The sequence below is a fragment of the Salmo trutta genome, chromosome 7 (assembly GCF_901001165.1).
Source record: "Salmo trutta chromosome 7, fSalTru1.1, whole genome shotgun sequence".
NCBI lineage: Eukaryota > Metazoa > Chordata > Actinopteri > Salmoniformes > Salmonidae > Salmo > Salmo trutta.
In genome coordinates this window covers 22,893,407-22,920,898 of record NC_042963.1, presented here as the reverse complement: position 1 = coordinate 22,920,898, position 27,492 = coordinate 22,893,407, and the positions used below count along the sequence as shown (strand labels likewise).

At 42.3% G+C, this 27,492-nt stretch overlaps 2 protein-coding genes across 3 annotated transcripts in view; one reads left to right on the top strand and one right to left on the bottom strand.

Moving 5' to 3' along the window:
• psma4 (proteasome 20S subunit alpha 4) overlaps positions 1-19,569 on the top strand; it is a 31,102-nt gene extending 11,533 nt beyond the window's left edge. For both annotated transcript variants that reach the window (XM_029758439.1, XM_029758440.1), the window contains exons 6-9: positions 1,532-1,620; positions 1,931-2,061; positions 14,841-14,964; positions 19,301-19,569. In XM_029758439.1, the coding sequence (XP_029614299.1) occupies positions 1,532-1,620; positions 1,931-2,061; positions 14,841-14,964; positions 19,301-19,455 (499 nt within the window). In that variant the 3' untranslated portion in view covers positions 19,456-19,569. The remainder of the gene's footprint in view (positions 1-1,531; positions 1,621-1,930; positions 2,062-14,840; positions 14,965-19,300) is intronic.
• Positions 19,570-21,690: 2,121 nt separating this feature from the next.
• The window catches only part of oaz2a (ornithine decarboxylase antizyme 2a), a 28,589-nt gene continuing 22,787 nt past the window's right edge, over positions 21,691-27,492 (bottom strand). Inside the window, 2 exon segments of the mRNA XM_029758438.1 lie at positions 21,691-24,223; positions 26,363-26,448. Coding sequence (XP_029614298.1) covers positions 24,093-24,223; positions 26,363-26,448 — 217 coding nt within the window. The 3' untranslated portion in view covers positions 21,691-24,092.

The following is a 27,492-nucleotide window of genomic DNA, read 5'->3' as shown; positions in this document are numbered from 1 at the left end:
ACCTGGATTGTACAATATTTGCACATTTAATTATTTTCAAAGTTCTTCAAATTGGTTGTTGACCGTTGCTAGTCTTGCCCTAGATTTAAAAGCAAATTTAAGTCAACTGTAACTTGGCCACTCTGGAACTTTCACTGTCTTCTTGGTAAGCAACTCAGTGTAGATTTGGCCTTTTTTTATTTTAGGTTATTGTCCTGCTGAAAGGCGAGTTCATCGCCCAGTGTCTGGTGGAAAGCAGACTGAACCAGGTTTTCCTTTTATGGTTTTGCCTGTGCTTAGCTCCATTCCATTTATTTTGTATCCTGACCAACTCCCCAGTCGTTAATGATTACAAGCGTACCCACAACATGATGCAGCCACCACTATGGTTGAAAATATGGGGAGGGTATTCGGTAATGTATTGGATTTGACCCAAACATAGCTCTTTTGTATTCAGGAAAAAAAGTTAATTGCTTTACAACATTTTTTGCAGTATTACTTTAGTGCGTTGTTGCAAACAGGATGCATGTTTTGGAATATTTGTGTTCTGTACAGTTTTCCTTTTCACTCTGTCAATTAGGTTAGTATTGTGCAGTAACTATACTGAACAAAAATGTAAATGCAACATGCAACAATTTCAACGATTTTACTGAGTTACATTTCATATAAGGAAATCAGTCAATTGGAGAAAAAAAAATATTAGGCCTTATCTATGGATTTCACATGATTGGGGTGCAGCCATCTGTGGCCTTGAGTGCATAGGCCCACCCACTTGGGAGCCAGGCCCTGCCAATCAGAATGAGTTTTTCAGAAATACCCATCACTTTCATCAACTGTCTGGGTGGCTGGTCACAGATAATCCACAGGTGGAGGTCCTGGGCTGGTGTGGTTACATGTTGTGAGGCCGGTTGGACGTACTGCCAAATTCTCTAAAATGACGTTGGAGGTGGCTTATGGTAGAAAAATGTACATTAAATGCTCTGGTGGAGACATCTGTGGCATTATGTTGTGTGACACAACTGCAGATTTTAGTATCCTTTTGTTGTCGCCACCACAAGGTGCACCTGTGTAATGATCATGATGTTTAATCAGCTACTTAATATGCCACACTAGTCAGGTGGATGGATTATCTTGACAAAGGCTAAAATGCTCACTAACAGGGATGTGCTCAAAATTTGAGAAATAAGCTTTTTAATGCGATTGAAACATTTCTGGGATCTTTTATTTCAGCTCATGAAACATGGTCCCAACGCTTAACATGTTGCATTTTATATTTTTGTTCAGTGTGTTTGCCTGTTCTAAGTAAGCTAGCAAGCTAACGTCACGTAGAATGTGTGTCTTGCTAGTCGCACCCTGAAAAGTTTTCTGTAGAAATCTCACACGCTCCAGGAATCCAAACCAGAGTAACATGTTTCATATGTGAAAATGCCCTAAAGGTAGCCTAAATTTCGGTCTATGTGCCTTTTTGTTGTTGCTCCTAAATAGTTTATTGAAGCTAGTGATGAAGCAACATTGTGGAAACGTATGGAATTCCTCTTCTCCCTTCTCACAGATACCTACTGCAGTACCAGGAGCCTATTCCCTGTGAGCAGCTGGTTACAGCTCTATGTGACATCAAACAGGCCTACACACAGTTTGGAGGTAAGTTACTGTCTACACCAGATGAGGCTTAATTCAGTAGCACTCTCCAATGAAACGAGAGTCCACCTGCAGGTCACCGTAAGCAACTAGAGCGCTGTGTCAATTGGAAGGCCATTGTGTTTAGCTCACTGCTCCTCAATAGTGTCATTTCAAGTGTGAAGTTGTAACTGGCTGGTCCGGCCACCTTCAGTGTAAAAAGCAGTGTCTTCTGAATTCATGATTGCCTTTCGTTCTCTGAGGTTGTTCAAAAAGCAAAGTTGAAGTTATAGATCCAATTCTTTACATTTCTGTTTGTGCGGTTTGACCACAGGGAAACGGCCCTTTGGCGTGTCTCTGCTGTACATGGGTTGGGACAAACACTATGGTTTCCAGCTCTACCAGAGTGACCCCAGCGGCAACTACGGAGGCTGGAAGGCCACCTGTATCGGTAACAATAGTGCCGTAAGTCCCTCTTAACATTGGATGTGTTTACATGCTGCGTTCTTCATCTGCTGTGGCAAATTGCTATCACCAGAGATGGACCACGGGTCGACTATGGACTTCAACCACAAATTACCCATTTTTATTTTTTTGTCAGCCCTAAATCCCCTTTATATAAAGCAGCCTGTTTCTGTGGTGGATTCTCAGATGACCTGTAGTATACTTTGAGATTTGGGTTGGTTATGGAGAACCAGTACATGAACGGTACCATAATATAGGTTCCTACATAACTACCACACCTGATTTCACTTAGTCCACCAAAAGACCACTCATGACTGCACCTGATTCTCCTGCCCCTCTTTGTCCGTATGCTGTGACGTCTCTCTTGCAATTAACTGAATGATGAAACAATGCAACGCTTGGGCACCAGAGGGCGGCAGCTGTGCTTCTGAAGGTCTCTGCATGTTGGAAAGGCGCTCACCATTGAACAGATTAAAAGAGTAAACTCAAATGTTTCACCACACAGGATTGTAGTATAGGAAGTGTCACCATGATGACTCAGTCTTTGACTAACCTGAATATCAAGGACATGTTTGCTTAGCACGATTGTCTGTGCATAAGAGCTCTTAAAGGTGCACTATGGAAATGGAGTTGCTAATTGTTTTCCCCAACATGTTGATTGTGTTGGCTGTATGATTCATACACTTAAATACTTTATTTAATTTTTTTGCCAAACCAAGATTGAACTATTTGTCCTGAATGCCAAGCGTCATGTCTGGAGGAAACCTGGCACCATCCCTACATTGAAGCATGGTGGTGGCAGAATCATGCTGTCAGGATGTTTTTCCGTGGCAGGGAATGGGATACTAGTCAGGATCAAGGGTAAGATTAACGGAGCAAAGTACAGAGATCCTTGTGCTCAGGACCTCAGACTGGGGCGAAGGTTCACCTTCCAACAGGACAATGACCATAAGCACACAGCCAAGACAACGCAGGGGTGGCTTCGGGACAAGTCTCTGAATATTCTTGAGTGCCAGAGCCTGGACTTGAACCTGATCGAACATCTCTGGAGAGACCTGAAAAAGCTGTGCAGCAACGTTCCCCATCCAACCTGACAGAGCTTGAGAGGATCTGCAGAGAAGAATGGGAGAAACTCCCCAAATACAGGTGTGCTAAGCTTGTAGCGTCATACCCAAGAAGATCCAAGGCTGTAATCGCTGCCAAAGGTGTTTCAACAAAGTACTGAGTAAAGGGTCTGAATACTTACAGTACCAGTCAAAAGTATGGACAACTACTCATTCAAGGGTTTTCTTTATCTTTACTATTTTATACGATGTAGAATAATAGTGAAGACAGCAAAACTATGAAATCAAAATATATTTTAGGTTCTTCAAAGTAGCCACCATTTGCCTTGATGACAGCTTTGCGTTCTCTAAACCAGCTTCTTGATGGAGTTCCCACATATGCTGAGCACTTGTTGGCTGCTTTTCCTTCACTTTGCGTTCCAACTCATCCCAAACCATCTAATTTGGAGGCCAGGTCATCTGATGCAGCATTCCATCACTCATTCTTGGTCAAATAACCCTTACACAGCCTGGAGGTGTGTCGGGTCATTGTCCTGTTGAAAAACAAATGATAGTCCCACTCAGCGCAAACCAGATGGTATGGCATATATCACTGCAGAATGCTGTGGTAGCCATGCTGGTTAAGTGTGCCTTGAATTCTAAAAAGAATCAGACTGTCACCGGCAAAGCACCATCACACCACCTCCATGCTTCATCGTGGGAACCACTCATGCGGAGATCATCCGTTGACCTACTCTGCATCTCACAAAGAAAAGGCGGTTTCGACCAAAAATCTCCAATTTGGACTCCAGACCAAAGGACAAATTTATTCCAGTCTAATGTCTATTTCTCGTTTCTTGGCCCAAGCAAGTCTCTTCTTATTATTGGTGTCCTTTAGTAGTGGTTTCTTTGCAGCAAATCGACCATGAAGGCCTGATTTCAGTCTCCTCTGAACAGTTGTCTGTTACTTGAACTCTGAAGCGTTTATTTGGGCTGCAATATTTAAAAAATATATATATTATTTAACCAGGTAGGCCAGTTGAGAACAAGTTCTCATTTACAACTGCGACCTGGTCAAGATAAAGCAAAGCAGTACGACGAAAACAACACGGAGTTTCCCATGGGATAAACAATCGTACAGTCAACACAATAGAAAAATCTGTATACAGTGAGTGCAAATGAAATGAGGTAAGGCAATAAATATGCCAATAGTGGCGAAGTAATTACAATTTAGCAATTTACACTGGAGTGATGGATGTGCAAGTAGAAATACTGGTGTGCAAAAGAGCAGAAAAACGAACAAATATGGGGATGAGGTAGGTAGGTGGTTGATTGGGCTATTTACAGATGGGCTGTGTGCAGCTGCAGCGATTGGTAAACTGCTCTGACAGCTGACGCTTAAAGTTGGTGAGGGAGAAAAGTCTCCAACTTCAGTGATTTTTGCAATTTGTTCCAGTCATTGGCAGCAGAGAACTGGAAGGAAAGGTGGCCAAAGCAGGTGTTGGCTTTGGGGATGACCAGTGAGATATACTTGCTGGAGCGTGTGCTACGGGTGGGTGTTGCTATGGTGACCAGTGAGCTGAGATAAGGCGGCGCTTTTCCTAGCAAAGACATGTAGATGACCTGGAGCCAGTGGGTTTGGCGATGAATATGTAGCGAGGGCCAGCCAACGAGAGCATACAGGTCGCAGTGGTGGGTGGTATATGGGGCTTTGGTGACAAAATGGATGGCACAGTGATAGACTGCATCCAATTTGCGGACGCTATTTTGTAAATGACATTGCCGAAGTCGAGGGTCGGCAGTATAGTCAGTTTTACGAGGGTATGTTTGGCAGCATGAGTAAAGGAGGCTTTGTTGCCAAATAGGAAGCCGATTCTAGATTTTACTTTGGATTGGAGATGCTTAATGTGAGTCTGGAAGAAGAGTTTACAGTCTAGCCAGACACCTAGGTATTTATAGTTGTCCACATATTCTAAGTCGGAACCGTCCAGAGTAGTGATGCTAGTCGGGCGGGCGGGTGCGGGCAGCAGTTGAAGATCATGCCATATGTGAATTGATTCCATATGTGAATTGATTGCCCCCCCATCTATCTTCTGAGCTCGTGCTACTAGGTGACCTAAACTGGGACATGCTTAACACCCCGGCCATCCTACAATCTAAGCTTGATGCTGTTTTCAATCAAGATCTCAGCGATCATTGCCTGCATCCGTAATGGGTCTGCGACCAAACAACCACCCCTCATCACTGTCAAACGCTCCCTAAAACACTTCTGTGAGCAGGCCTTTCTAATCGACCTGGCCGGGGTATCCTGGAATGACATTGACCTCATCCCGTCAGTAGATGATGCCTGGCTATTCTTTAAAAGTGCCTTCCTCACCATCTTAAATAAGCATGCCCCACTCAAAAAATGTAGAACTAGGAATAGATAGTCCTTGGTTCACTCCAGACCTGTCTGCCCTTGACCAGCGCAAAAACATCCTGTGGCGTTCTGCATTAGCATCGAATAGCCCCCGTGATATGCAACTTTTCAGGGAAGTTAGGAACAAATATACACAGGCAGTTAGAAAAGCTAAGGCTAGCTTTTTCAAACAGAAATTTGCATCCTGTTGTACTAACTCAAAAAGGTTCTGGGACACTGTAAAGTCCATGGAGAATAAGAGCACCTCCTCCCAGCTGCCCACTGCTCTGAGGCTAGGAAACACTGTTACCACTGATAAATCCACTATAATTGAGAATTTTAATAAGCATTTCTCTACGGCTGGCCATGCTTTCCACCTGGCTACCCCTACCCCGGTCAACTGCCCGGCACCCTCCACAGCAACCTGCCAAAGCCCTCACCATTTCTCCTTCACCCAAATCCAGATGGCTGATGTTCTGAAAGAGCTGCAAAATCTGGACCGATACAAATCAGCCGGGCTAGACAATCTGGACCCTCTCTTTCTAAAATGATCTGCCGAAATTGTTGCAACCCCTATTACTAGCCTGTTCAACCTCTCTTTCGTATCGTCTGAGATTCCCAAAGATTGGAAAGCTGCCGCGGTCATCCCCCTCTTCAAAGGGGGGGACACTCTAGACCCAAACTGCTACAGATCTATATCTATCCTACCCTGTCTTTCTAAGGTCTTCGAAAGCCAAGTTAACAAACAGATTACCGACCATTTTGAATCCCACCGTACTTTCTCCGCTATGCAATCTGATTTCAGAGCTGGTCATGGGTGCACCTCAGCCACGCTCAAGGTCCTAAACGACATCATAACCACCATCGATAAGAGACATTGCAGCCGTATTCATGGACCTGGCCAAGGCTTTCGACTCTGTCAATCGCCACATTCTTATTGGCAGACTCGACAGCCTTGGTTTCTCAAATGATTGCTTCGCCTGGTTTACCAACTACTTCTCTGATAGAGTTCAGTGTGTCAAATTGGAGGGCCTGTTGTCCGGACCTCTGGCAGTCTCTATGGGTGTGCCACAGGGTTCAATTCTCGGGCCGACTCTCTTATCTGTATACATCAATGATGTTGCTCTTGCTGCTGGTGATTCTCTGATCCACCTCTACGCAGACGACACCATTCTGTATACTTCTGGCCCCTCTTTGGACACTGTGTTAACTAACCTCCAGACGAGCTTCAATGCCATACAACTCTCCTTCCGTGGCCTCCAACTGCTCTTAAACGCAGGTAAAACTAAATGCATGCTATTCAATCGATCACTGCCCGCACCTGCTCGCCCGTCCAGCATCACTACTCTGGACGGCTCTGATTTAGAATACGTGGACAACGACAAATACCTGGGTGTCTGGTTAGACTGTAAACTCTCCTTCCAGACTCACATTAAGCATCTCCAATCCAAAATTAAATCTAGAATCGGCTTCCTATATCGCAACAAAGCATCCTTCACTCATGCTGCCAAACACACCCTCGTAAAACTGACCATCCTACCGATCCTCGACTTCGGTGATGTCATCTATAAAATAGCCTCCAACACTCTACTCAACAAACTGGATGCAGTCTATCACAGTGCCATCCGTTTTGTCACCAAAGCCCTATACACTACCCACCATTGCGACCTGTATGCTCTCGTTGGTTGGTCCTCGCCTCATACTCGTCACCAAACCCACTGGCTACAGGTTATCTACAAGTCTCTGCTAGGTAAAGCCCCGCCTTATCTCAGCTCACTGGTCACCATAGCAGCGCCCACTCGTAGCATGCGCTCCAGCAGGTATATCTCACTGGTCACCCCCAAAGCCAATTCCTCCTTTGGCCGCCTTTCCTTCCAGTTCTCTGCTGCCAATGACTGGAACGAACTGCAAAAATCTCTGAAGCTGGAGACTCATATCTCCCTCACTAGCTTTAAGCACCAGCTGTCAGAGCAGCTCACAGATCACTGCACCTGAACATAGCCCATCTGTAAACAGCCCATCTGTCTACACCATACTGTATTTATTTATTTATCTTGCTCCTTTGCACCCCAGTATCTCTACTTGCACATTCATCTTCTGCACATCTACCATTCCAGTGTTTAATTGCTATATTGTAATTACTTTGCCATAATGGCCTATTTATTGCCTTAACTTACCTCATTTGCACTCACTGTATATAGACTTTTTGTTTTCTTTTGTTCTACTGTATTATTGACAGTATGTTTTGTTTATTCCATGTGTAACTCTGTGTTGTATGTGTTGAATTGCTACGCTTTATCTTGGCCAGGTCGCAGTTGCAAATGAGTACTTGTTCTCAACTAGCCTACCTGGTTAAATAAAGGTGAAAAAAATAAAAATGCATTTCGTTTTACTAGCATTTAATAGCAGTTGGAGGCCACGGAGGGAGTGTTGTATGGCATTGAAGAGCGTTTGGAGGTTTGTTAATAACACAGTGTCCAAAGAAGGGCCAGATGTATACAGAATGGTGTCGTCTGCGTAGAGGTGGATCAAAGAATCACCCGTAGCAAGAGCGACATTGATATATACAGAGAAAAGAGTCAGCCAGAGAATTGAACCCTCTGGCACCCCCAGAGATTGCCACAGGTCCGTACCACAGGCCCTCCGATTTGACACACTGAACTCTATCTGAGAAGTAGTAAGTGAACCAGGCGAGGCAGTCATTAGAGAAACCAATCTGAGGTGCCGTTAACCTCTCTGGGCTTGCGTCCCACCTACTCAACAGCCAGTGGAATCCCGTGGCGCGTTATTCAAATACCTTAGAAATGCTATTACTTCAATTTCTCAAACATATGACTATTTTAAACCATTTTAAAGACAAGACTCTCGTTAATCTAACCACACTGTCCGATTTCAAAAAGGCCTTTACAACGAAAGCAAAACATTAGATTATGTCAGCAGAGTACCCAGCCAGAAATAATCAGACACCCATTTTTCAAGCTAGCATATAATGTCACATAAACCCAAACCACAGCTAAATGCAGCACTAACCTTTGATGATCTTCATCAGATGACACACCTAGGACATTATGCTATACAATACATGCATGTTTTGTTCAATCAAGTTCATATTTATATCAAAAAACAGCTTTTTACATTAGCATGTGACTAGCATTCCCACCGAACACTTCCGGTGAATTTACTAAATTACTCACGATAAACGTTCACAAAAAACATAACAATTATTTTAAGAATTATAGATACAGAACTCCTTTATGCACTCGCTATGTCCGATTTTAAAATAGCTTTTCGGTGAAAGCACATTTTGCAATATTCTGAGTAGATAGCCCAGCCATCACAGGCTAGCTATTTTGACACCCACAAAGTGTGGTACTCACCAAACTCCAATTTACTATTAGAAAAGTTTGATTACCTTTGGTGTTCTTCGTCAGAATGCACTCCCAGGACTTCTACTTCAATAACAAATGTTGGTTTGGTCCCAAATAATCCATAGTTATATCCAAATAGCGCCGTTTTGTTCGTGCGTTCAAGACACTATCCGAAGGGTAAATAAGGGGGATGCGCCCGACGCGTTTCGTGACAAAAAAATTCTAAATATTCCATTACCGTACTTCGAAGCATGTCAACCGCTGTTTAAAATCAATTTTTATGCCATTTTTCTCGTAAAAAAGCGATAATATTCCGACCGGGAGTGGTTGTTTTCGTTCAAAGAGAGAGAACGTAAACATGGTGTCAGCTCGGCCACGCGCCTCCAGTCTCATTGTCCTCAGATCGACCACTTACAAAATGCGCTAATGTTTTTCGGCCATGGCCTGCAAAGCCACCATTCAGCTTTCTGGCGCCTTCTGAGAGCCTATGGGAGCGTTAGAAAATGTCACGTCATGCCAGAGATCCCCTGTTTTGGTTAGAGATGATCAAGAAGGCCATGAAATGGTCAGAGAGAGCGCTTCCTGTTTGGAATCTTCTCAGGTTTTGGCCTGCAAAATGAGTTTTGTTATACTCACAGACACCATTCAAACAGTTTTAGAAACTTTAGGGTGTTTTCTATCCAAATCAAACAATTATATGCATATTCTAGTTACTGGGCAGGAGTAGTAACCAGATTAAATCGGGTACGTTTTTTATCCGGCCGTGCAAATACTGCCCCCTATCCCCAACAGGTTAACTCTAATGAACTTATCCTCTGCAGCAGAGGTAATTCTGGATCTTCCTTTCCTGTGGCGGTCCTCATAACGCTTGATAGTTTTTGCGACTGCGCTTGAAGAAACTTTCAAAGTTCTTGAAATGTTCCATATTGACTGTCCTTCATTCCTTAAAGTAATAATGGACTGTCGTTTCTCTTTGCTTATTTGAGCTCTCCTTGCCATAATATGGACTTAAAATACCATTTTGGTAAAATACCATTTTCTGTATAGCAACCCCCCTAACACAACTGATTGGCTCAAATGTATTAAGAAGGAAAGAAATTCCGCAAATGTACATTTAACAAGGCACACCTGTTAATTGAAGTGCATTCCAGGTGACTGCCTCATGAAGCTGGCTGAGAGAATGCCAAGAGTATGCAAAGCTGTCATCAAGGCAAAGGGTGGCTACTTTGAAGAATTTCAAATATAAAATATAGTTTAACAATCTGTCTAAGCCAATTTTTGGTTTTGTGTAGATTTATTGGGGGGGAACAATTAATATACATTTTAGAATAAGGCTGTAACTTAACAAAATGTGGTAAAAGTCAAGGGGTCTGAATACTTTCCGAATACGCTGTACATGCATAATAATCCTCCGTTAACAGACGTGCACTCTCCCTCCCTTCCTCACACACTGTCTCCCTCGCTCTCAAAAACACACACCACACATGCACACACTGCTCCCAACTTTTAAAATGTTAGGCACCAAACATAATTTTAAGTGGCAACAGAAATAGATTTTTGGTATAGTTTACGCTTACATTAGGCCTAAATGAGTCCTTTTTGAAGCACATGTTATGAGTAGCAGACCCTTTTCCTTCATTTGCCAATCAAATTTGCCTAAACCTACTGTCAACTTACCAGGTTGTTAGCTAGCCAGGTAACATAACTGCACAAAGTTGTTTATCAAACCAATAATTTGGGACCCGGGATAAGTATAAACAGCCCGCGACATGGTTTGTGAAATTATTTAAAATGCACGTGAATTCCAAAAGAAAAAAAAGCCATCTCCGGTAATATGGGTAATTGTTTTTACTGTTTAGGCTAGAGACAAGCCATTTTCTTTGCTGCAAAGTTGCAATCATGCGTTTACCTTCTTGGACACTGAGGCTGCATGACGGTGAACTTGCAAAGTCTACTCAGTCTGGTCTGTGCTCTTGGTTATAACAAGCGATTCAATTATGTATCAACATTGCTCGCTTTGTGCGCTGCTCCAATGTAGCAAATGTACAAATCATACGTTTAAAAAAATATATAATTTAGGAGTAATATAGACGTGCAAAGAGCGGATGGAGAGAAGCAGAGTGAGGGCTGGTAGGGGATGTGGCTGGCTGATATCAGCTGCCACACATGATATGGGCATGAAAGGGAAGTGGATGTTATTGTTCCTGTGTATACAAGAGACTAGTGGCAGTTGCTTAAATTCAACAATGTGTATTAACAAAACGGACTAAACATTTTAGAACAGGCGCCAGCAGGTTCTTTAGAGCGGTAGGGCTGGAAAAAGTTGGTTGTAAGCATATGAAACGGTACTACGGTATTCTAAAATGTTGCTATCATGAAGTTTGGTACAATGATATTACCGTGGAACTGGTATACCATGGAACACTACATCCGCATATAGTTGTTTACAATTTTGAACAGATTGACCAATGGGATTTATATAAATAGTTTAGTTCAAATATCAACCCCAGTGGTACCTCTTATGTACTAGAAGAAATTCAGACTTCACTCCATCAATCACGATAGCCTGTCACTAAGACAATCATGAAACCATGAACAGGCTGTGAAATTCAACCAGTGCAGGCTGGCAAAATGTGTGCAGTGTTGGGATTAACATGTGTAACCGGGATACCGGGACTGTCCCAGGAACCTACTTTACATTTCCCCCAAAAAATTCAATGACAAGATGCCGGGTTGCTGGCCTTCTAGGCGGAGTTCCTCTGTCCAGTGTCTGGCAAAATAACACAATCTTTATTTTTATTGGCCAGTCTGAGATATGGCTTTTTCTTTCCAACTCTGCCTAGAAGGCCAGCATCCCGGAGTCACCTCTTCACTGTTGAAGTTGAGACTGGTGTTTTGGACCTCTGTAAGCCTGTGTAGATATTCCATAAAAAATCTGCGGTTTCCAGCTACAATAGTCATTTACAACATTAACAATGTTGTAAATGTAACAAAAAAATTTTAATGGACAAAAAAAGTTGCTTTTCTTTCAAAACAAGGACATTTCTAAGTGACCCTAAACTTTTGAACAGTGGTGTACATGTACTTCTGCCAGGTAAGCCTACTTTGCATTTAACATTTTAATTGAGAAGGTTTTGGGGAAAGTATTTGTCAATCCACAAGGCGCTTATCACTTCAATTGCTAGTGATGGGCGTTCCCAGTCTTTTCTGTGAGCCCGATCATTTGGCTCCATTCACCTAAAAGAGCTGTTAATTTGGCTCATGTCTCCTTACTATTGTTCCTGCACTGAGGAATTACCATCTTCAGAGAATGTTTTTATAATTCATCTGCAGATCAGCAGTAGTAGCTGTATGCAATTCTGGGAGCAAAATGAAAGTCTCTTCACATATGCGATTCGCTCCCGACGTTCACCAAAAAGAGCCGCTCATTTGCAAACGACCCATCACTACTGGCTACACACGGATTGATTGACAAATGCCTGCACCACACACAGTAAAGGGAAATATTGCTGGAAATAATGAATTAGCAGATATTGTGTTAGGTTTGGCTTTTTAAGCTGGTAGTGGATAACCAGGGGTGAGAGAATGTTGTTCGTTAGATAGTAGCTGGGATCTTTGAGATTTGTTTATGACAGTTTGTGGTGGAACACGGGGAAATTGCATGTTCTTTCAGAATTGTTTGGTGAGCTGCTTATAGGTGGTCTGCGAGCTGCTGGTAGCTCACGGTTGACCTGTTGGAGACCCCTGGTATAGCCTACAAAATAACGTGTGCCTCTTTGGACTGTCATTTGACACTTCAGACAGTCACATTTAATAGGCCTATGCACAATTCACAACATAGGCATCTCTGTCACAGACATGAATCCTGTTACAATTTCCCCTCATGCCTCTGAATTGTTATCTTCTGTCCTAGAGCCTAGGCTAGTTTCCAATCCCATTGAAACCCCAAATCCTGACTTCTGTCTCGCATGGAAATTCCTAACTGTTCTGTCATCCATAGGTTGCATTATCAAAAAGCACATCTTTCAACCTATGAATGCCAAAATAACGCCACAACATTTCACCCTCTTCTTTGCGCTGTCTCGTACTTTCTGCCCGTATGAGAGCTTCAGCAGAGAATGTGAGATCAACCTTGGTATTTTAACTACACTTAACAAAAAATATAAAAGCAACATGTGAAGTGTTGGTCCCATGTTTCATGAATTGAAATAAAAGATCCCGGGAAACTTTCCTTAAGCAAAAAAAAAAGCTTATTTCTCTTAAGATTTTTTTTTACATCCCTGTTAGTGAGCATTTCTCCTTTGACAAGATAATCCATCCACCTGACAGGTGTGGCATATCAAGAAGCTGATTAAACAGCATGATCTTTACACAGTTGGACCTTGTGCTGAGGACAATAAAAGGCCACTCTAAAATCTGTAGTTTTGTCACACAACACCACAGACGTCTCAAGTTTGAGGGAGCATGCAATTGGCATGCTGACTGCAGGAATGTCCACCAGAGCTGTTACCAGAGAATTGAATGTTTATTTCTATTCCTTAAGCTTAAACCATTGTCGTTTTAGAGAATTTGGCAGTACGTCCAACCGGCCTCACAACTGTGTATGGCAAGCGATTTGCTGACGTCAGCGTTGTGAACAGAGTGCCCCGTGGTGGCGGTGGGGTTAAGGTATGGGCAGGCATAAGCTATGGACATTTTATTGATGGCAATTTGAATGCACAGAGAGATCCTGAGGCCCATTATCATGCCATTCATCCTCTGCCATCACCTCATGTTTCATCATGATAATGCATGACCCCGTGTTTCAAGGATCTGTACACAATTTCTGGAAGCTGAAAATGTCCCAGTTCTTCCATGGCCTGCATACTCACAAGACATGTCACCCATTGAGCATGTTTGGGATGCTCTGAATCAACGTGCACGACAGCGTGTTCCAGTTCCCGACAATATCCACTAACTTCACACAGCCATTGGAAGAGGAGTTTGACAACATTCCACTGGCCACAATCAACAGCCTGATCAACTCAATGCGAAGTAGATGTGTCGCGCTGCATGAGGCAAATGGTGGTCACACCAGATACTGACTGGTTTTCTGATCCATGCCACTACAATTTTTTTATACGTATCTGTGACCAACAGATGCATATCTGTATTCCCAGTCATTTGAAATCCATAGATTAGTGCCTAAATTAATTTATTTCAATTGACCGATTTCCTTATATGAACTGTAACTCAGTAAAATCTTTGAAATTGTTGCATGTTGTGTGTTTTTATATTTTTGTTCAGTATATTTCCACTGTTCATTAACACGATTTTGCCAAATATAGGAGATATTCTGTCATTTGTTGAAGGTTCTCTAGCAACTTTGGTCATTTGACATTTGTTTGACTACCATTTAAAAAGTTTGTATGATTCGACAGCGCTATACTCTGGGTGCGCTCGGTGTCGAGAGAGCCAACTGCTGAATTAAGGAACATGATAACACTCAGAATTTATGAACGGCCTGTTTCGTAATTAACGTCATTGGCGATCCGGTGGCGCAGCCAAACTCTTATTTGAGGAGAACCCTGGCATAGTGATCATATCTTGGTTTTAAACGCTTTAAATGGGCACTTCTGATTTGTGCGGTATTTCCCGGCAATCTCTGATAACTATGAATGATTCCCCGTATTAAAACTTGTAGATTTTTGGGAAAATATTCATCACCAGTGCAGTGCATGTGCAATTCTTGATATAGGCCTATTTATTGATGTTATTTCATGAAACCACACAATTATTTTGTAATATTGTATTGTAATATTGTAATATTGTGGGGTTTTCTGGACAATATTTCTGGACATTTAGGGGACCCTTTTTGGCTCACCAGCACCCCCAATGTCTTCAGTAATATAACTTTAAAGTGTGTGGGGTTTTTTTTCTTCTCAGTGTTGTGTTAAAGATGTTAAGTGTCTTATTTGTGTCCTCTCCAAGGCGGCCGTGTCCATGCTGAAGCAGGACTTCAAAGAAGGAGAGATGTCTCTGTCCTCTGCCCTGGCTCTGGCCGTCAAAGTGCTCAACAAGACTATGGACGTCAGCAAGCTGTCTGCTGAGAAAGGTGTGTGTTAGTGAAAGATTGCCTGTGTGTATGAGAGAGCCCTTGAGATTCAATCAGAATGGAATATTACTCAAATTGAGTGTTAATGGACCTTTTTAACTTAAGCCATGTTGACATTGGCAGTTTGAAGTGACTCAGATATTTCAAGCCACATTTCAAACCACCTTCATAGGTTGTTTAAAGTCAGATGCAAATCTGATTCCTGCCCTAGGGCTGGGTAGGATACCGAATTTTACTATATACTGGTGTTGATGGACAGACCAGGCTGGGTTTTTACTTTACCTTCTGTAACGGCATTTGAATGTTGGTTTGTTAAATGTGATACACTGTGTGTAACATCCATTTTTATAGTTGACTTTGTTACTTGAGTCATTTCTCTCTATGCCACTTTCCACACAGACCTAGCCCCGACCCCTGTCACTCAAGGAGCGCGATTTGTTGTTCCTCGAACACGAGACAGAGACACTTGCATTCAGTCTGCATGGTCAATGCAGCACATGCAACAATGTTGATGACGACAATGCTGTGTTCACTTTGCTTCTTACTATAAATCCACTAGTGTTCTATACTGAACAAAAATAAACACAACATGCAACAATTTCAAAGATTTTACTGCGTTAGTTCATTGAAGGAAATCACTCAATTGAAATAAATTCATTAGGCCCTAATCTATGGATTTAACATGACTGGGGCCCACCCACTGGGGAGGCAGGCCCAGCCAATCAGAAATACTTTTTCTCCACAAAAATAAATACTCCTCAGACGATCCCGCAGGTAAAGAAGCTGGATGTGGAGGTCCTGGGCTGGCGTGAGGCCAGTTGGATGTACTGCCAAATTCTTAAAAATTACGTTGGAGGTGGCTTATGGTAGAGAAATTAATATTACATTCTCTGTTGACATTACTGCAGTCAGCATGCCAATTGCACGCTCCAAGACTTGAGACATCTGTGGCCTTGTGGTGCACTTATGTAATTATCATGCTGTTTAATCAGCTTCTCGATATGCTACAACTGTCAGGTGGATGGATTATCTTGGCAAAGGAGAAATGCTCACTAACAGGGATGTAAAAAATGTGTGCACAATTTGAGAGAAATAAGCTTTTTGTGTGTATGGAACATTTCTGGTATCTTTTATTTCAGCTCATGAAACATGGGACCAACATTACATGTTGCGTTTATATTTTTGTTCAGTATATAATTACACTTAGTTTGTTTCATACATCTGCAAACAGCTAGTTTATTTTTTCTTAGCAAGTTAGGCCTAAATCTTGTTAGTTGCTAGCAAGTTAGCTAGCTAGCTAATAAATGTACTGAGTCAGAGCAAACGTAATTAGCTATACAGCCTGATAATACCAGTGATGGTGTAGACTTAAATCTGCATGTTTGTGAAACAGGATCTTCTAAATCAGTGGTTCCCAAACTTTTTATAGTCGGTACCCCTTCAAACATTCAACCTCCAGCTGTGTGCCCCTTCTAACACCAGGGTCAGCGTACTCTCAAATGTTGTTTTTTGTCATAATTGTAAGCCTGCCACACACTATACGATATATTTGTTAAACATAAGAATGAGAGTTTTTGTCACAACCCAGCTCATGGGAAGTGACAAAGAGCTCTTATAGGACCAGGGCACAAATGATAATAATCAATAATTATGCTCTTTATTTAGCCATCTTACATATAAAACCTTATTTGTACATTGAAAATTGTGAATAACTCACCACAGGTTAATGAGAAGGGTGTGCTTGAAAGGATGCCCATAACTCTGCAATGTTGGGTTGTATTGGAGTCGGTCTTAAATAATTTCCATGCACAGTCTGTGCCTGTATTTAGTTTTCATGCTTGTGAGGGCTAAGAATCCACTCTCACATATGTACGTGGTTGCAAAGGACATCAGTGTCTTAACAGCGCGATTTGCCAAGGCAGGATACTCTGAGCGCAGCCCTATCCAGAAATCTGGCAGTGGCTTCTGATTTTTAAATTAAATTTTCACAGAACCGCTTGTTGCAATTTTGATTAGGCTTATATCGGTAAGTGGACTGGAGGCAGGGCATGAAAGGGATAACAAATCCAGTTTGTGTCATCCGTTTCGGGAAAGTACCTGCGTAATTGCGCACCCAGCTCACTCATGTGCTTCGCTGTATCCCATTTGACATTGTCCATATCTTGAGTTCATTTGCACACAAAAAATCATACAATGATGGAAAGACCTGTGTTGTCCTTGTTAATGCAGACAAAAAAGAGCTCCAACTTCTTAGCCTCAATTTTGTCCTACACATTGAATATAGTTGCGGAGAGACCCTGTAATTCAGATCATTCAGGCGAGTGGAAAAAACATCACCCAGATAGGCCAGTCGTGTGAGAAACTCGTCATCATGCAAGCAGTCAGACAAGTGAAAATTATGGTCAGTAAGAAAACTTTAAGCTCGTCTCTCAATTAAAAAAAAAAAACCGTGTCAATACTTTTTCCTTTGATAACCAGCACACTTCTGTATGTTTTGAAAGCATTACATGGTCACTGCCCATATTGCATAATGCAGAAAATACACAAGAGTTCAGGGGCATTGCTTTAACAAAGTTAACAAAGTCCAAAATATCTTTCAAGCTGTCAGGCATTCCCTTGGCAGCAAGAGCCTCTCGGTGGATGCTGCAGTGTACCCAAGTGGCGTCGGGAGCAACTGCTTGCACGCGCGTTACCAATCCACTAGGTCTCCCTGTCATGGCTTTTGCGCCATCAGTACAGATACCAACACATCTTGACCACAAGTCCATTTGATGTCACAAAGCTGTCCAGTACTTTTTGCAGAAGAGGATGTCTTCCTTAATTGACCCCCATAAACGTAACAGACACATACCAGGAGCTCCCCCCCCCTCCATGTCTGACTCATCCAGCTGTAACACATAATTCACTGGCTTGTATGCGAAGCAGTAATTGTTTCAAAATAGTGTTGTTTGATGAAGGCATTGTCTATAGTTTTTTGGGCCTTTTCCCCCAGCATTGTCCCAGCCATACCTACGGCAGCAGGAATAATTAAGTCGGTAGCTCACCATATAAGACGCTCCTAGCCTCTTCTTATTAATGGTATCTGTTGCTTTTATACATGTCTTACTACTCAAAAGTAGTATTTTTTTCTCGCTCAATAAACTCCTGTGGCTTATTTTTCAAATTGTCATGTTTCATTTCTAAATGTCTGCGCAAGAGTGAAGGTTTCCCACGAGAAAGTAACGGTTAATGTGATTGGATGTTAATTATTTGACTAGGATACCTGTATTTGACATAGTGTTGTTATTTCGCTGAACACTAGATGGTTTAATTTTATTTTTGGCAGTGAAACGAGGTTCCTCAGGTGAGGGCAAAAAACCTCACCCAAATGTATACCCCCGTTGAAAAATATAAATGTACTGTTTGACAATGTGAAGGAAAAAAATATGAATCACATTTTTATTTGGCGTACCCCGATGGCATTGCGCGTACCCCTGAGGAATATGCAAGGCATGAATGGTAGCTACCTGAAGTAGCTAAGAGTAAAGATTCCATGTAGCCAAAGATTATAGGGTCACCTAGGAAACACTTTATCAACACTTTGGTTCCTACCCTGTCACAACTTTTATTATTCGACAACATAAAATACCGTCATACTGTCAATTTCTTTTTCAATACTGTGATATATTTTGGCCATATCGCCCAGCCCTATCCTGGACATGTGACTTGTCTGAACGGTCAAATTTGATATATTTGCCCTCAAGTGGTTTTTATATTGTTGATTGCTAGCTACTCTGTTTGACAAGAACATGGTAGCTAACTAGCTTGTTAATTGTTTACAAACAAATTGGTGATTGTGCTAGAAAGCCAAAAAGGTCTAGTTATGAAAGTTATCCTTTTGAGGCTTTAGTAACATTCAAAGGAAATGGAAAATGTCCATGGCAGGCATTGTCACCTTAGCTTGCTACTTAACTTCTGAGTAATGGGAAACAAGCACCATACATCAATCAGCCTACACACTGCACACACTGTTGTTACTATGACAACTAGCATAGACTTGTCAGCAAATGACTGCTGTCTGAACACACACACACACGTTTTGGTCACTTGCTGTTTGGACAGTCCAGTAGTCTAAAATGGTTTTGAAAAACCGATTTGAGCATGAAGGCCTGCTGTGTGAACAAGGCTTTATTTGCATATACTGTATATGTATGTCTGTTGTATTGCGCTCCTCATTTTCCCCCTTCCAACCTCTTAAGTGATAACTTTTGGGGGGAATATTTATGTTACTGGTTTACATGCTGGGTGGTAGCCTCCTTTTTGTAACCCTTTGTGTCTCCGCTTTGGTGTTATCTAGTGGAGATCGCCACTTTGACCAGAGAGAACGGAAAGACTTGCATCAAGGTGCTGAAACAGAAGGAAGTGGATGAGCTGATCAAGAAACACGAGGCGGAGGAGGCCAAAGCGGAGAAAGAGAAGAAGGAAAAAGAGCAGAAGGAGAAAGACAAATGAGTGGCCCACATTGTTACTTTTCTGTAAAAAAATAAATAAAAAATTGTTCAGGTTTTCTAAATTGTTCTTTGACTATCTGTTGTATTTCTTTAAATAAAGGCTAAATACTATACATGTCTGGCATCTGCTGAATGATGTTTATTCAGAAAGCTAGGGCTGACTGCGTGTTGTCACATTCACATTTTCTGTGTAACAACTCTGTACAAAACTCACGAAGCCTCTGCACAGTCTAATATTTGTCACACTACGTGTGTCATATATTAAACATGAGCCATCAAATGAGAACACAGTATGTTTGAGAGGAAATATGTGACTTATGCTGTAAGCTATATGCTGAGCCATCAGTGCTAAGGAAATGTTCATGAATAGTGTTCTGATCATGTAATGTGGAGAATATTGAAATTCCCTAAATGTGTTTATGCAACATCCATATTTCATGCGCTTTTCTGGTGGAATTAGCGGATATCAGATGCGATGTAAAAGATGAGTCAGGTCATTTTTAGAAGGGATTAGTCATTGATTCTAGCTTGCTTTAATTCTGCTGACCTGATCCTCAAACCCTGATAGCTGTACATGCAGAAAAGGGACTTGTGCAAAATGCTGTGACTGACATCCATGCGGTAACAGCGTCAATCTGAAGGCTTGTTATGTAAAGTCAAGTGAAGATTAAGGTCAGAAGGGACTGACTGTCCTTTTTTGCTCCGCCAGGGATTAGTGGTGGGAGCCAGAATGGCAGCTGGGTTTCTGCTGTGTCAGTCATGTTGCATAAAACATTTTGTGTGGAAAAAGTAATCGAAAATATGTAAAATGTGTTGTACTGTAAATCAGCCTTACAACCTGAGTGTGCACAGGGCCTAAAATACACCTTGTAACCCAGCAACAAAATAGGCCCACATTCAGACTAAATAAATAGCATGTCTAAATGTCTGAGACCATAGTGATTGTGTGACTACATAGAAGAATAGGAGTTTTAAAGTCAGTTTCAAACCATGCTGCTGCTATGAAACACAGAACAGATGCCTTGGGGGCAGCCTAGGCTAAACAAGCTACTTTCCACTTAGCAGTAAACAAGCCTAACTCTGTCATCTGCACACAACGCCTGTAATGAGGTCAGAGGTCAAGCTCTGTCCTTTGCGCTGCCTTGACACTGGACTGTGGAAAATGCCTAAGGCATGTAGCACAGCACCTTTACTGGCCTGACACCGGAAATAGATGGAAAGATCAACCAATTTGGGACAAAGTGGGCTTGGCAGAACATCAGGAGTGTCGGACAGTTTCCAGGAAACAGCCTGAAGATTATTGGTTGAATCGGCAAGAGAGCTGAGAGCCCAGCGGGAGAAGAGCGTTTTATAGCCTTTGGCCTACTCATTCTGATAAACAACTCTGCATTTGACTCACCTATTCCATTAATCCCAACGTCTTTGTCTCTCACATGCACTAGGTTACTGTTGGTAGATACCTTTTTGAGGTTTTGTAAAGCCTTGCCTAAATAAGGTTTACATTTACATTTAAGTCATTTAGCAGACGCTCTTATCCAGAGCGACTTACAAATTGGTGCATTCACCTTATGATATCCAGTGGAACAACCACTTTACAATAGTGCATCTAAATCTTTTAAGGGGGGGGGGGTTAGAAGGATTACTTTATCCTATCCCAGGTATTCCTTAAAGAGGTGGGGTTTCAGGTGTCTCCGGAAGGTGGTGGTTGAAGGGGTAGTTCACAATCACACACAAGTGTAGGCCTACAGACAGCAGACCCAAAATGTATTTGTGCTACATCTGAGATAAAGGGAAGGCCCACACATGGTGTATTGCTGTTCCCCATTGTATCATATCATACTGCAGCAATAAAGCAAAGGTTTGACTTCACAGAAGTCTTTGTCAGGTCCAGACCTCTGAAGTCTAAATGGTACAGGAAATGGAATAAAGTTCTGGGGTTTTTATGTTTTGGAGGTGGATATGACCAACCCTATTTAGCGTCACTACTACATCGTCCTAAATACAGAAGATGAAATGCTAAATTCAACAACCTGTTTGATGGACCGTTGTCAGTACAGGGTCTGTCTGGCTGTCAAATAATGGTGCTCATGAGTCGGTTATTACCGTTTATTATATTCCTTTTTTTGGTGCCAAAACCCGGGATCAAACCCAGGGACAAATTCTTACTCACACATTCTCTCTCAATTGTCAGCAACTATGCACACACATCCCGATGGATAAACAAACACAAGCAAGATAGATTAAAACAATTTAATTTTTTTCCGGACAGAAAAAGTTAAAGGTATACAAGTATGGATTGCCATTGAATGATTCTCTGTACGCCACTGTAAACAAAACAACTAAACTAGGCTATAAGAAAGAAACAATCAACCAAGAAAGATACATAAAAATATAACTCTGAAGATGAATAGACATTATCCTTTTCGTCACTGCTCATTCAACAGCTATAGACGGGGTTGGTTGTTTAGCAACAACTGACGCGTGCGCAACTATGGGGCAAAAGCGACTGGGTTGACTTGTAAACTATATTTCTTCAATGTTTATTGAAATCATAAATGCATTTGCACAATGAACACTTGTCTCTCAAATACATCTTTACAGTTGTTGGTTAGCTAGCTAGCAAAACTTTGCCATAAGCATTGACATGAAATCAGTCAAAACAAGACATGGTATCAAGAACATGATGAAACTAGCTAAAGAGTCATTTACGATTCCCCACATGGCAGATTCTTGTCATTGTTGGTAGATATCTGGCCAATCAGAATCACAACTCCTCATGGACTTCTGCCCCATTTGAAGTGTGTGTATAGTTTTTGTGACGTCATCTAACCCATCTATGAAGACTCAACATCTACACACATGCAAAAATGAAAGCCCCCTGCACATAGGATCCCAAGCACAGATCACTCTTGACCATGTTCCTCTGAGACAAAATGCTATTGGTAGGGGAATATATTTGTATACTGCTTTCCTGAACAAACCAGGTCACCCTAGCACTGTTTTAGGGATCTTGTTAGTGTGAGAGAGAAACTTAAGCCAGTGTCCTATAGGATTACTGTTAACCAGAACGTTTTAACTGTTACTGCTGAATGTAGAACTATTTCTTTGGCAATTCTGTCTGGTTTGCACGGCAAAACAAAATAGAAGGCGCTGGCCACATCTCCATAATGGACCCTAATGCACTTCCACTCGATTTTACGTGTCTACCTAAAGTGCTTGTGTTGTGACTTTTCCCTTCATGGGTTTGTTTCCTTTTTGCCACATTGCTTTGGGTAGCTAGGGATGAATGTGGGAAATGGGGAACATTCTACAGTAAGACTGAAGTGTAAAAGAGAACATTGCAGTCTTTTCTTAGGCGGAAAAGGCCCCACCACAACCCTCTCAAAATAGTTTCAACTGAGCAGAGGTGTTGTTGGGGGTGGTACTACTAGTACAAAAGGGCTCTGGTTGATAGAACTGTATACGAAGATATGAATTATAACTGGGATTGAAACCAGGAAGAGCTGTCTCAGCCCATTCTTATATCGCTTCAATGTATTTGCAAAATGATGAGGGCTAAGTCTAGCTATGTTTATGTGGTGACTTATGTGCCGAGTGAGAATGGATTACAACATTTATGTTTAATGGTTCTTCCACTCTTCTCGATGTACCTCTACTGGCTCAATAATTCAGGTGTTGTTAGTTTCACAGGCTCACTGCGTAGCTGAGCGACCTCAGGTGAGGGGAACGCACGTCATTGCTGCAGAGAGCTGTGAACTAGATTGCCCTGACCCAACATTCAAAACGACGACCTTCGCTCAGCTTTCAAATATCAGACGAGACTAACAATATCACGCTAAATATAATCTGGTAAGAAAAAAAGAAAAAAAATTGTAAGCTGAAAGATCATAGCTAGTGATGCAAAAGTAGGAATGATGACTTAATATACCCAACAGTTTGAGAAAAAATATATATGTTATAGAATGAATGCAATTGTAACGGAAAGATCAGTGTTATACTTGTCCCAATCATAGAAAAAATACAAGCAGAACTATTAATTAATTCATGTTGACCCAACCATACCCAGGCAAATATCCCCTTAAAATAATTCCCTTATGCTACCCATTACATTGCTGTCCCTACTAAACAAGCCCTGCTTTGTATAGAAACCACTGTACATTAAAAGACCCAAGTCAGGCTCTTTGATATTCCGTGCAAGCTGTCAGAGTATAGATATGCTTTTACTTCCAGCCAAAAAGTCACCTTGTTGGATTGTTGTGGGCAGGCATGTAAAGCCTGGCATGGAGTGGAGCCCATCGGTGGGGCGATTAGTCAAATCTGAACCAATCAGGTGATGACTCGGTCCAAGCTCTGCCCTTCCATGCTCCACCGCTGTGCTCATCAGGGGAAGATGTATCACCACAGAGATCTTAGCATCCCCAAGCACCACACCCCTCTTATAATAGAGTCTACAAAAGTGTGACAACCCAATCAATGAGAAGGGTAGAGATTTGGGTGGAAGAGAGTATCTTTGGGGTTAGGGAGGGGACACAGTTTGAGGATGGGGGACAGGGATGAAGGCAGCTGGCGGGAGGGGTTCTGTGGGGGTCATGTGTGGGCTAGGGAGCAGCAGGGTGGTCCGGTTTTACAATGTTTCATTCACTCCTCATCGGAGCTGCTGTTTTCCAGAGAGTAGACCATGAAGATGAGGTCTGTCCGAGCCGGCACCAGAGGGTTGCCGGGTTTCACCACCTCAAAGCCCATGTAGTGGAAAGTCTTTATGATGGATACTGTTCAGAGAGAAAGAGAGACCATACAGAGAAGTTAGTGAACCTAGCAGGACCAGGACAGGATTAACCAGTGTTGTGGCCGTTCTGTCTTGGGTACCAGATTAGAAGCACTATCTAAGATTAACTTCGCTAGAACATCACTGCCACTTCTAATCAAGATACACTACATGACCAAAAGTATGTGGACACCTGCTCATCGAACATCTTATTCCAAATTCATAGGCATTAATATGGAGTTGGCCTCCCCTTTGCTGCTATAAGAGCCTCCACTTTCTTGGAAAGCTTTCCACTAGATGGTGGGGTGGCAGGTAGCCTAGCAGTTAGAGCATTGAACTAGTAACCGAAAGGTTGCAAGATCGAATCCCTGAGCTGACAAGGTAAAAATCTGTTGTTCTGCATATGAACAAGGCCGTTAACCCACTGTTCCTAGGCTGTCATTGAAAATAAGAATTTGTTCTTAACTGACTTGCCTGGTTAAATAAAAGTAAAATAAAAATGGTGGAACATTGCTGCAAGGACTTGCTTCCATTCAGTCACAAGAGCATTTGTGCGGTTGGGCATTAATGTTGGGTGATTAGGCCTGGTTCACAGTCGGCGTTCCATTCTACCTCAAATGTGTTTGAGGTTAGGGCTTTGTGTAGGCCAGTCAAGTTCTTCCACACCGATCTCGACAAACCATTTCTGTATGGACCTCGCTGCACGGGGGCATTGACATGCTGAAACAGGAAAGAGCCTTCCCCAAACTGTTGCCACAAAGTTGGAAGCACAGAATCATCTCGAATGTCATTGTATGCTGTAGAGTTAAGATATCCCTTCACTGGAACTATGGGGCCTAGCCCGAACCATGAAAAATAGCCCCAGATCATTGTTCCTCCTCTACAAAACTTTACAGTTGGGACTAGGCATTCGGGCAGGTAGCGTTCCCCTGGCATCCGCCAAACCAGAATCGTCCGTTGGATTGCCAGATGGTGACTCGTGATTCATCACTCCAGAGAACGCGTTTCCACTGCTCCAGAGTTCAATGGCGGAGAGCTTTGCACCACTCCAGCCGACCCTTGGCATTGCGCATGGTGATCTTAGGCTTGTGTGCGGCTGCTCGGACATGGAACCCCATTTCATGAAGCTCCCGACAAACAGTTATTGTGCTGACGTTGCTTCTAGAGGCTGTTTGGAACTCAGTAGTGAGTGTTGCAACCGAGGACAGACGATTTTTACACATTCTGTGAGCTTGTATGGCCTACCACTTCGCGGCTGAGCTGTTGTTGCTCCTAGATGTTTCCACTTCACAATAACAGAACTTTCAGTTAACCGGGGTAGCTCTAGCAGGGCAGAAATTAGACGAACTGACTTGTTGTCAAGGTGGCATCCTATGGCGGTGCCAAGTGGAAAGCCTTACTGAGCTGTTCAGTAAGGCCATTCTACAGCCAATGTTTATCGAAGGAGATTGCATGGCTGTGTGCTCGATTTTATACGCCGGTCAGCAACAGATGTGGTTCATTTGAAGGGGTGTCCACATACTTTTGTATGTATAGTGTACTTATAAGCTATGGTCGTTTGATTTCATGGACGTAATTAATATACAAAAGGATAGCTCAATCAAATGTCATTGTCCATTCAATGTTTTTTTTCTCCAAGGAAATGTTCTACAGTTGGAAAGGAACTGCAACCCTTGCTTTCCAATGTGTATCAGTCTAAACATCTAATTGGGACAGTCCAAGTACATTATATGGAAATTAATTAGCATGCTAATGCTAACCACCAATTATGTGCCCATTAAAAGCTAGAATTGGCAGTTGCTTCATCCATTTGTGACTTATACATTAATGATATATAGCCATTGATTCTTTAAGAATATAACTTATAAATGCCCCATGAGCCTAGCTTAAATGTCATACCTCATCAGAACCCAAAATATAAGATTGTTTACAAGATTAGAGTAAAACAATGTAAATGTAAACAAACAGTGTATAGCCTCAACATGTTTAAAACTATAATTTTGATATCATGGATGGTCAGTCCTTGCATCCATCCAGAGCTTTTCACCAAAACAGAGGCGGGGTGACATTTTTTGGGGGTTTCAAATAAGAATTCTAGCTGCACTCCTCCTTTGAATCCAGCACTAAATAGTGGAGCGCTTACATCGATCCTCTCTGGCTCTATCGAACCACAAGAACACGTAGTTGACTTTCAGCTTCTCCTCAGCAAACTCCAGCAGGCTGGTGAGCCTGGGGAGAAAGAGAAGGGGGAAGAGAATGAGATGATGCACTGTTTTTACATAAGAGAGTAGACTTACATAATAATGCAGTGGCAGCTGCAGTGCCCCCTTAGAAATAGCTTGTTAGCTCTGCAGGCCGTGCCAAGAGGATATCGACATGACACTGATGACATATTACATGACGACGCCGCGTAATGGCTCATTTCTATTCATAAGAAGAATGGACTAGAGCAGTGTTCCCCAACCCCAGTCCCCCCAACAGTACATATTTTTGTACTGGCCCTGTTGACAAGTAGAAACATACCTGATTCTACTTGTCAACTATTGATCAAGCCCTTGACAAGTTGAATGAATCAGGTGTTTTTTGTTCGGGACTACAACTAAAATGTGTGTGCTGTTAGGGGTACTCGAGGACCAGAGTTGGGAATCACTGGACTAGAGAGAGAATCACTGGACTAGAGAGAGAGAGAATAGCCTCCCTGAAATGCATTGTTTCAAGTTTTATTAGTCATGTGTTAAGGACATGCATGCAGGGCAGGATTACCGAACAAGCACACAGGGCATGTGCCCCTCTTGACAAAATGTGTAGAATAGTGTTATAAACAGCACATTTTTCTCTCCGCACCATGGCAAAATGCTGTAAGTCAGATTTCTTCCACCGAATATCTTTAGAAGCATTAGGAAGTAGAGACGCTGTTGCACCCTCTTGACTACTGGTGATGTTGTTGGTTCATGTCAAGTCCTCGGTGATGTGGACGCCGAGGAACTTAAAACTACTGACTCTCTATCGGAAGTCCCGTTCATGTGGATCGGAGCAAGTCAACAATCAAATATTTTGTTTTGCTGACGTTGAGGGAGAGGTTGTTGTACTGGCACCGCAATACCAGTTCACTTACCTCCTCCCTTTTAGGTTCACTTGTCGTTGTAGGTTATCAGGCCTACAACCGTTGAGTTGTTAGCAAACTTGATGATGGAGTTGGTGTCGTGCAAAGCCACGCAGTTGTGGGTGAACAGGGAGTACAGCAAAGGGCTGAGGACACACCCCTGGGGGGCC